The sequence below is a fragment of the Echinops telfairi genome, unplaced genomic scaffold (assembly GCF_000313985.2).
Source record: "Echinops telfairi isolate 266 unplaced genomic scaffold, ASM31398v2 ScPeMD7_7457;HRSCAF=8495, whole genome shotgun sequence".
In the NCBI taxonomy this organism is placed as follows: domain Eukaryota; kingdom Metazoa; phylum Chordata; class Mammalia; order Afrosoricida; family Tenrecidae; genus Echinops; species Echinops telfairi.
Genome location: NW_022111357.1, coordinates 45,251,909 through 45,262,954, shown reverse-complemented (window position 1 = coordinate 45,262,954; position 11,046 = coordinate 45,251,909). Strand labels below are relative to the sequence as shown.

The 11,046-nt window shown below is 57.9% G+C and overlaps 1 protein-coding gene across 1 annotated transcript in view; it reads left to right on the top strand.

Annotated features, from left to right (window-relative positions):
* CRTC1 (CREB regulated transcription coactivator 1) overlaps positions 1 to 11,046 on the top strand; it is a 23,994-nt gene that overhangs the window by 5,471 nt on the left and 7,477 nt on the right. The window contains exons 6-8 of the mRNA XM_045299242.1: positions 3,303 to 3,388; positions 6,459 to 6,499; positions 6,849 to 7,092. Coding sequence (XP_045155177.1) covers positions 3,303 to 3,388; positions 6,459 to 6,499; positions 6,849 to 7,092 — 371 coding nt within the window. The remainder of the gene's footprint in view (positions 1 to 3,302; positions 3,389 to 6,458; positions 6,500 to 6,848; positions 7,093 to 11,046) is intronic.

Below are 11,046 nucleotides of genomic sequence, written 5' to 3'. Positions count from 1 at the left end.
CTTTGCAACTCTGTAGCGAAAGTGTCCAGGGTTTCTCCTAGGGACAGCCCTGCAACAATTCCCATACTGCCCATCCTACCCAGGGCTTGCCCATCTCTGGCAGGCCTGTGCCCAGGGGGTGAGGGCAGCGTTCACTGTCTCCTTCTGTCCCCAGGACCAATTCTGACTCCGCCCTGCACCAGAGCGCAATGACACCCACCCCGACAGACTCCTTCACGGGTGGCTCCCAGGATGCCCACCAGAAAAGAGGTACCGGCATGGGTGAGCTCGCTCCTAAAGGTTGGGCAAGCCCAGCCTGCCATTCCCTCCCCTGGCACTTCCAAGTGTGGGGGTCGATGATGACCAGTGAAGGCTCGGAGTGCCAGGGAACAAGGTAAGGGTCTTCGTTGCAGAGAGACGGTGCTGTGCTGCCTGAGTTTGGGGTGTTAACGGATGCCTAGGAGTTTTCTAAGAGAAACGGCTTCTACGAGCACATAGAGACCTTTGTTCACATGTGCACCCACGCCCGTGTAGAGTCCTTTGAATTGGGACAGCAAACCCAATTAGCAAGGGCATTTACTGGCTCAGGAGCAGTAAAGCAAGCCCAGGCTGGCCAGACAGCTTCAGGTGCAGCTTGACCCAGAGGCTCTCATACTGATGTGATTGGTGGCCCTTCTGAATTCTTTCTTGGCCCAACTGATTCTGGACTGGGCTGGTCCTTCCAGGGTCACAGCAGGGGGAGTGGGGAGAAGCCATCTCTTCCCTCCAGTTTTTTTCTCTGTGCAACTGGGCTGGGCGTGGGTCCATGGCCCAGCCCCTCCCTCAGTGTCCCTACTCCAAGCCAGGGCTGGAGAGAATATTCCCGAGACCTTCAAGGGAAGTGGATGTCATGCTCACTGTGTTAATCTGGGTACTTTAGAGAAACAAATCCACAGAAACTCATGTATAAGAGAGAGTTTTATATAAAGGTTAAGTGAGCATCAAGATAACATCCCAACCCAGTGCTGCCCAAGCCCACAAGTCCAACATTAACCCATATGTCCAACACCAATCCACAAAGTCCCCCTCCATCTCACAAAACACACACAATGATGCCGACTGCAGGAGGAAAACCGAGTCAGTGAACATGTAAGCATCTCAGCGCTGGCAGGGGTCTCCACACGGCTGTTCCAGCACCCAGAGCTGCATCGAGGTAGGTCCATGTGGCTACTCCTTGGGGATGTCTTGAAGGAAGTAAGCCTTGCCAGCTGAAGCAGGGAACTGGCCAAGGCAGCTGCACCCTGGTGCGACCATCACAAAGCAAGAGACCGGAGAACTAGGAAGGCAAGGATCACTGAGCCATTTATCCCTCCACCCATCAATTAACCCCACATGTGATTATCGGCCAGGTTGGCTCAATAAACTAACTAACTCAATCCACCCTTTGCCAACCTGGCACCTGTACATCATTCTTTAGCTTCACAATTTCAATTAAGTAACACCTACACCTTAATCCTATAATCCTGTGAATTTTTCCCCCCACCTATGAAAGTTTGTAAGCCAACCACTTCATGCCTTTATCTCCCCCAATTTTTGGTATCCAATTTATGTACTACCCACTTACATCAACCCAGTTGTCAGAGAAGACAATCATATTTTTCAACACGAAGAGTCTTCATTCCAGTTGGAACCTTGTGAAGTCTGCATCCATAAGCAAAGTCAAATCCGGACAGGCCATCCATAAAATCAGCAACAATGTGCACCAGTTCACAGGCTCAAAAATCTCCGGCTGGTCGGGTTCTGGTCAACTCAACGTGGGCTGCCTCACTCAGCCTCCACAGGATGCCCATTGGTCGCCTTGCCTTAGACCATGGGCTCTCACCAACTCAACAGGCCTAGTCCCCTCGTGCTAGGTCATGAACCTTAGACCAGTCAACTGCTCTCACCCCCTTTTTCCCCTGCAAACCAAGTCCAAAGGTGTCAGTGGCCAAACTCAACTCATCTCTTTATTGCTGCATTTCTCCCACTTCCACTCAACAGGTAGATCCAGGTGGTCACCTAGCAAGCATCCCAGCAGCCTACTGATAGGCTCCCTTTAACGTTCAGTCCCAGAGAGGAGTTTTCTTCATGGTTCCAGATGTTTTCCAGCTTTTGACAAAGACCATTGGTTCCTGAGTACTCCAAAGCACTGGGTGGGGGATATGTTTTCAAAGTTTTCTTTACAGGCAGGGCCTAAACTCATCTAAAGACCAAATTTTAATGGCTGAAAGCAAGTGGACTTACAAACTTTCTATTTTCCTACTTCCCATATTTTCCCCAGAAAAGCAACCGAGTAAATAGTGTGGCTTTATCTGACCTCTGGCTAGACAAAGAAGAAAAACTTCCATGAGGGATAGGTCAAACAAACATCTACTCTCCATCTTATGATTTGTTTCTCCAGTACCCCACTCCTGGTACCATAATGTATTAATCTGGGTACTTCAGAGAAATAAATCCACAGAAACTCATATGTATAAGAGAGAGTTTTATGTAAAGTTTAAGTGTTCATCAAGAAAACATCCTAGCCCAGTACTGCCCAAGCCCACAAGTCCAACATTAACCCATATGTCCAACCCCAATCCACAAAGTCCTCCTCCATCTCACAAAGTACACACAATGATGCCGACTGCAGGAGGAAAGCCGAGTCAGTGAATGTGTAAACCTCTCAGCACTGGCAGGGGTCTCCACATGGCTGCTCCAGCATCCAGGGCTGCATCGGGGTAGGTCCATGTGGCTTCTCTTTGGGGCTATCTTGAAGGAAGGCAGCCTTACAAGGTGAAGCACGGAACTGCTAAGGCAGCTGCACCCTGGTCCAACCATCACAAAGCAAGAGACCCGAGAACTAGAATGGTGAGGCTCAGTGAGCCTTTTATCCTTATGCCCTTCACTTAACCCCATGTGTGTTTATTGGCCAGGTTGGCACAATAAACTAACTCACTCACCTACCTCGCTGGTCCCCGGATGCATAGTCAGCCCCCAGATGTAGAGCCCAGAGGATTCAGTGCGGTTCAAGTGTAGAGTGTGTCAGCTTTGAGTACTTCCTAGTGGGCACAGCAAGGTCCCTGGAGAGCTTGCTGATCGAAGGATTCTGGGTAGAAACCTTCATCCCTGGACCGGGTAGGGGGAGGCGTGGCATGGGGGTTTGTGGGGGCTTTCCCTGCAGCATCTTTCCTAGGTCCCCTAGACACCCAGACCCAATGTTAAGGTGGTGCTGGTTGGGCGGGTCTGTGTTGGGGAGCACCCCCTTGTGCCCCCACTCCCCCGTGCTACGAAGAGATTTCTGATTCTCCTCTTCTCCCCTTCAGTTTTACTACTGACGGTCCCGGGGATGGAGGAGGCCCCATCAGACGCGGACAAAAGCCTTTCAAAGCAAGCATGGGACACAAAGAAGGTAAGCACCTCTGAGCTTCCACGCGGGGATTTTCTTCTTGTGTTCGAGGTAGAGGTCTCCAGACTACCATTTAGAAGAGCTAGAGTCCCTGAAGCAGGACCACCACTCAGCTTCAAAAGAAACCCCCCCAAAGCATGTATGTTTACCAATGTTACGGGCATCCGCTACACATGTCATCCGCTCAAGGGTCAGTCACGCTTAGCCGTTTGCAGTCATCACTCCAGTCCGTTCCAGGACATTTCTGCTTCCCTGCACTCGTCGTTGTTGGCTCTCCACCTCGTGCCAGCCTGTCTCTGATTCTGCTCATCCATTCATTGTCTCCGGGTTTACCTATTCTGGGTTTCATAGGCAGGAAGTCATCCATGCAAAATCAAGGCAGAATACGAACAAAGATCTCAACAACGTTGCAGTGAAACTAAGGAAAAGCTCAGATCAATAACAAAGCAGGAAACATTGAAAACTGAAGCAACTGCCTACTGAGATCAATGGCAAGGTGTCACATTTTGACCTAACTTCATTGCGGCCATCTGCCCTACAGGTGCCCTGTCTGGTAACGGGGCCTTTCCCATGGCGGGTCTGCAGTCAGAAGACATTCACGGCCCAGAGGCTTCGTCCCCTGAGAGGCTGGGAAGGAGTGTGGGCTTTCCCTGCCATCCACAGCCTTCTGCAGACCATGGGTTCAGAATTTAAGCTCCAACACCGTTCCCTCCTTCGGGTTTAGAATTTATTATTTACAGTCCTTGGATCACACATGCTGGTGTGCTTCTTCCCATGTGGACTCTGCTGAGTCCTCCTTTAGAAGCCTGCTGGTTGAAGAGCCCAGACACTGTCGTTCTGAGAGCCCGGGGACCGCCCGCGGTCTTCCCCTCATGTTGCTACAGCACGCTTAACGTCAGTGGTCACTTCATGGGGCGCCCACGCAGCCTCTGACCGCACCTGCACTTCACATGCACTGCAGGCCTGTCGGCGGCCGGCCCGGGTGGTGCACAGTGGTGCCCTCAGCTTCTCACCCAAAGGTTGGCAGTTCAAGTCTATCCAGAGGCGCCTCCACAGGCAGGCCTGGCAATCTGCTTCTGCAAGCTTTGGCGTTTGATCAGTGACGCAGAGACATGACTGAGCGTCAGGAAGCAGCCAGGGCTGGTGGGGAGCGGTTGCCATCGAGCTGACCTTGACTCAGTGACCCTACGTGTGTCCACATTGACCGTCCCCCACAAGGTCTTCAACGGCTGATTGGCGGGCAAGAGGCCCGGGGCCTCTGTGGGCTCAGGCCTCCAGCCTTGAGGCCATTCACCATCGCCCCCCCTCCCCCCAAGACGCTGGACTGGGAAAGGCAGCCCAGCCTGGCAGTACAGCTCCAGCCACCCCATAAACGGCGCGTCTCCATCTTAAGTGAACCCAGTCTGATGCGCTGTGCGCAGGGCGGGCCCGGGCTGGAGCTTTTAATCTGTTCAGCAATCCACCGCCATCTCCGGAGCATTTGTGGGATTCCTCTGAGATGCCCGTTGTGAGGGGGTTTTGTGGCAATCTCCTAATGAAGCGAGTGTTGACTTTGGGCATTAGGAGGCCCCAGCCAAGCAGAGACTCGCCCTGCGGCGTCCTGTACAGCGCTGGGCCCCTGGTCTCACGCCACCCCACAGGCTCCCCAATTGGAGTGGTTGGGTGAGGCCCCCCTCCCAACAGGGTGTTGGCAGGTAGGTGGGCAGGCCTAGCACCCCCAGCAGTAGGTCCCCTTTTTCTCAGATAATCCCTAAAGAACATGCCAGCCAGTAGTGTCTGCCCGGGGCCCAGGGGGGCAGGTGGGGGTGGGGCGGGCAGGATGTGGGGCACCGCTGGGGCCTCAGGAGCAGGTGGGACTCTGTCCTGTCATGTCTCAGCCGGAAGAGGATTCTGTCCTTTGTCCCTGAACACAAGTCCGGTCTGGGCCTGCTCTCTGCTCCCACCCCCACATAGCCCTCCTGCCTTTAGCTGGCCTGGGACACCTGCAGCTCCCCTCGGGCTCTGCGAAGCCTCCCTGCCCCTTCAGTCCTCTCCAGGCCCCACCTACCAGCCCGGGGCCCTTCCACCATCCTGAAACCATTCACGCCCCCAGTGGACAGAGGGGCAGCCCAAGGTGACCCCACAGGGCCACCAGAAACTCACTGGAATGTGTATTAGAGGACATCGTTGTACCTCCTGTTGGGAGTCCAGAACTACGGATGGGGAGGGGGCTCCTAGACCCCAAGGGGCAGCCTACTGTTGTCTCCAGAGGCCGGTGGCACTTACTGCTGCATGTGCCTGTGCCCCGTGCCCAGCCAAGCTAGTCATGGGACTGGCCGTTGAGGGGCAGCGCCCGGAGTGCCGGGGAGAGGTGGGGGTCCCAGGTGGGAGCCGCACTCGGCAGGATGCCGTGCCGGGCTGTGAGGCCGGGCTTCGTTGTGACTGCACGCACGCAGAGTGGAGCTGCTCCGGAAGCGTCCGGGGCCGGGCCTCACAGAAGCAGATGGCAGCAGGCCTTCGGTCTTTCCCCGCCATGAAGTCATTTCTGACTCGCGGGGCCGATAGGGCAAGCAGGCTCACCCGTCCCGTGGGTCTCTGCGCGTGTGTGTGACTACAGGAGTGGCCAGCCTCCTCTTTCCCCCTTGGAGCACCTGGTGGTTTCAAACGGCTGACCTCGAGGCCAGCAGCCCCAGACATAACCCCTATACCCCCAAGGTTCCTGTTCGGCTAACAGTGGCATGTTTAACTGTTGGCATGACCCAGGGGTCCTTTGGGCGCAGGCAGCCCCCTCTGAACCATCACGGCTCAGTGGGCTCTGGGCTGTTTCCTTTGTGGACTTGGCACGACCCCTCACCCAGCCTATGCAGAGCCCTCCAGAGTTCCTGTGAATGCCAAGCAGACAGGCAGAGGGGCAGTGGATGGGGGCCCGCGTTCTCCATCTGCGGGACCCTGGCATCTGAGGAGCTGGGTGGCGCACCCCCTCCCTGTGGTGGACAGTGGCCATGCTGGGAGCGAGCACGGTGTGTGTGAGGAGGCTGTGTGCCGTGTCGTCCCCCGCCCCGTCCCTCTCAGCCTGTCCTGTCTTCTCTTTCAGACGGGGTCTAGGCCCAAGTCCTGCGAGGTTCCTGGAATCAAGTAAGTCCACAGCATCCACACCCCCTGGGGCTGCTGGGAGACCTAGAACTTTCTGCCCAGGTGCATGGCTGCAAGGCTCTGCAGAAGGCGCTCCAAGCTGCTGGCGACCACCCAGAGAACCCCTCCCTCGACCACCCAGTAGAGCAGCCCCCACCTTGGGCCCCAGTACACCCCACCCCAGGGGAAGATGCCTGCCCTGCCCCCCTCTCAGGATCAGACTTGCCTGAGGCTTTTCTGAGCCCCTGTTCCAGGGGCCTCCTGCCTCTGCCGCTCCTGAAGGAGAGACTGCGCCTCTACCCCCCCCACCCCCACCCCCCAGCACTCACTGCCTCTCTGCCTTCGCCTCCAGCATCTTCCCGTCCACCGACCAGGGAGCCACCACCACCCTGATCCCTGCCACCCACAACACGGGGGGCTCGCTGCCCGACCTGACCAACATCCACTTCCCCTCGCCGCTGCCCACGCCACTGGACCCCGAGGAGCCCCCCTTCCCCGCCCTGAGCAGTTCCAGCAGCACCGGCAATCTGGCAGCCAACCTGACGCACCTGGGCCTCAGTGGTGCCCCCCAGGGTAAGGGCGGCAGGGGACACCGGGTCACCCTCAGGCCAGGATGGCGCCTGAGGGAATGTGGCTGCCAGAGCCACACACCACGGGGCAGAGGAACCAGACTGGCCTGGGAAGCACCTCATAAGAGGGGGCATCCGAGAGGTGCTCTTAGGGTGACCACAGGGGTGGATGAGTCCCAGGGGTGCTTGGAGGCAGGCTGGGTAAAGCCAGCCTGTTCTAGAAGGGGGGTCCTCCGGGGTTTTCACCTAGCACTCTGTCTTTTGTGTTCTCTCGTGGTCCCCTGTGGGTGCCCAGTCCAAAACCCCGGCCTCGTCTCTTCCGAGAAGCCCATGTCCACCTTTAGCACAGACCCTCGCAGGGAGCCTGAGCCTTTCCAAGTGGACACCAGGGCCGGACACCCTCCCTCTGGGGATTCAGCCCTCTCCACTAGACGACTCTGGGGCCCGCCGCCGAACTCACTCCCACCCACGTGGATACTGCCCCTGGGCTAAGGTGACCAGATGTTAACATTGGTAAAGCGGGACAAAAGCGGGACACCATTGATAAAACTCATATCCTGGCAAGATAGCCACATGGCAGCCGAAAACCAGATACCCTAGCTTGTCGTGCATTCTTTGATAAAATCGGGACTTTTTAAAAACGCTGCGGGACGCGGAACAAATTGTTCAAAATCGGGACGTCTGGTCTCCTTACCCTTGGCCCCCAGCCTGTGCCCTTGGAGACCCTGGAGGCTGTTAACACTATAGTTTTCCCCCTCACCTCCCCCTCCTCACATACCCCTCCTCCCCCCATGACCCTGTGTGCGGTGTTATGCCTGGGAGGTGCAGCCTGGCTTGCAGGGAGAGTGGGGCCGCAGGACACTCTGGGAGATCCAGGGGCCAATGAAGACACCGCTGTGAGAGCCACAGAGCCACCACTTTCTCTGTCATACTGTGGTGGCCTACGTGTGGCTCTGACGCCGGAAGCCATGCCTCCAGTGCTCCACATTCCTGCAGGGTCACCCCCGGTGGGCAGGCTTCCGTGGCGCTCCAGACGAAGACAGACTAGGAGAAAAGCCTGGTGGTCAGTTGCTGAGGGTCAGCTGCGCAGGCCCCGTGGCTCCCAGAGCGCTGTCCCGTAGAGTGCTGAAGCAGCGCATCGTCTGCCTGCCTGCTTCGGAGGGAGGGGTCCCTGGAGGAGGACATCAGAGCTGAGGATGCAGCGGTTGCGGGGATGCTTCCAGGCTGAGACAGGCCAGGAAGAAAGACCTGGTGATCCACGGACCGTGTGGCTCCTCCTGGGCTGGAAAGCCACAACCACAGCGGGCTCAGGCATGGCGGCAGTCGGAAAGGTGGCCCGGGAGCGGGCACTGTTTGGCAGCGGGTGGCAGCAAGCAGTGGGCAAGGCTGGGAAAGCCTCGGCGAGGGGCCCTGGACTGTGATGTCAGATGAAGCTGGGAGCAAGGAACTGGGCCTTCTGGGCGCGGGTGACCCCGAGCAGCCTTCAGACGAACGTCGGGCTCGGAGGGGAGAACACTTGAGACTCGGAGACCGGATTCTGCCCGTCAGTGCTCAGGCATCCTTTTTTCTGCCCACTGGACTTGGCCGGGGTGCAGCGCGGCCTGCACCTGCCCTGGCAGGGTGGAGCAGGAAGCAGGGGGAGAGACCTGTCATCTCGTAGTGGTCTCCAGGCCAAACCTGCCCTCCCAGGCCCTCCCGGGAACCTTCACCTCCACTGAGCCACGTCTGAACAAGTTCAGCAGACCTGGCGCACGGGAGGGCCGTGTGCCCAAGAGCGTGCTCGGGAGGGCAGGGCCGACGGGAGTGCCCCCACGTGTGGCCGTACGGGAACTGGCGCTCTGGCAGCTGCTGGGCAGGGCATCACTTCCGGGCACATTTGAACTCGAGCTAGTGTGAGGGCGCGGCCCCGAGATGGAGGAGCCTGCTGCTGGCTCTCGCTGCACGCGCAGGACAGCGAGGACGCTGGGTGCCTGTGGGGGCTCACGCACGTGCCCGGCACAGCTGGACCCTGGCAGCTGTCCTACCCAGCATGGCTGCCTAAGGGACACCAGCCTGCCTACAGGGATTCACCTGCCTGCCAACTGGGCCTACAGTGTGTGAAAGGCCAGGAGCCACCTAGGTGAACGCCCCCCCCCCCCTGCTCAGGGCAGGTATTAACCATCAGGCAGCATGAGGGCTGAATCCATGTGCGTTTCTGTGGTACGGTTTGTGCACATGTGATGGGGGCACTCACGTGTGTTACCTCTGAGCATGTGTGTGGTGTGTGTGTGTGCACGCGCTCATGTGTCAGAGCATGGAGCTGGCATCACACGTGGGAGCAGCTTTGTACCCAGCTGGCCCTCGGAGGGTCCCTCATCGCCACCTGCACCTGAGAACCACGATGAGGTGGATTCTCTTGCGGGGTTTCTGGAGCAAAATCTTCCCAGGGACAGACCCTCGACTCTTTCCCAAGGAGAAGCTGGAGGGCTTAGACCGCCCACCTCCAGGCTAGCAGCCCTGTGCCCAACCCAAAGTGCCCCCCAGGGCTCCTGGGCCTGAGACAGGACTGAGTCTCCATCAGCTGCAAGCCCGACCTAGCCCTTTCTGCTCCGACTCTGTCCCCTGCTGGGTAACACTTAGCTAACCCCCAGCTCCTGGGCCTCCTGATGTGGGGACTCAGAGATGGCAGGGGGGCGGCAAGGGGCCCCCAGCACCACTGTCTGTACCCAGTTCTGGTGCCCGGTGGCATCTGCAGAAACCAGCCGTCAGGCTTCAGCTAAAGCAGCCACACGCATGGTGCCCAGCCCTCCAGCGCTGAGGTGGCAGGAGCCAGGGGGCATGTGAGGGGAGATGCAGCAGGACCGAACTCGCCTGTCTGTGTTGTGGCAGCGGCCCTGGGCATGGAGGCAGTCAGGGAGGTGGGGAACTAGGGGAGGGGAGGGAGGCAGAGAAACTCGGGGTGAGAGGGAGACGGAGACAGGGAAAGCTGCTGTCTCTTGCTCTCTGGAAAGGTCCCCACGGTCATGGGTGGAGCAAGCCTGGCTCTGCCCAGAGAACCCTTGTCTTCCCTAATGCCCCCACCTGTACGGTTTGGGAGCTCTGTGACGCAGACAGGGGATGGACAGATTCCCTTAGCACAGTGGTTCTCAACCTTCCTGATGCCGTGACCATTTAATACAGTTCCTCATGTGGTGGTGAGCCCCCACAGCCATAAAATTATTTTCGTTGCTAGTTCCTTACTGTAATTTTGTTACGGTTATGCATTGGGCAACCCCTTTGAAAGGGTCGTTCGACTCCCAAAGGGGTCAAGACCCACAGCTTGAGAACCACTGCCTTAGAACTTACTCATGGCTCCGCTAGGGCCTCCTGTGGCCCTGGGAGGTGGTCTAGTCTGAGAGGCCATATGGGGCTTTCCGGGTATCCACAGGGTCAGGGTCTTGGGCGTCAGCAGCCTAGTATCATGTACGGGATTTCTGACCCAGATATGCCCCAGGGACTTGGCTGCTCGGGGAGAGGGGTGGGCGGGGTGGGCAGACCCCAGCAGGGGCAAATGCATTGGGACCTGGCACGGGAAGGGACTTGGGTTTCTAACTTGAGGGGTGGGGGCAGCACCCCAACCCAAGAGGATGTCCGGGAGGGTGGGGGTGGGGGTGCGTGAGGGGTGGCAACAGTGGTCTCACTCACTGAGGAAGGGTGGGGTGATGAGCGAACCCACAGGGCTGGGTTGTAGCTGCCTGGGATCCACATGAGTTCCTGAGAAAGGGGCTTGTACGTCTCCCCAAGTCAGGAAGTACCCAGAGTGGCTGTACCTGGCTCTTCCTATCCCCAACTCCCAGTTATCTAGTAGCCCCAAGGATGCCCTGAGCACGTGGGCGCACACACCAACTACATACACGTCCCTTCCTGGAGTACAATCAGAGATCCCAGAGTGGCCTCCATCCGGAGCTAATCTCCCGTCTCCAAGGCAGGGGAGGGTCTGCATGCGACGCCACTCCTGGAGCT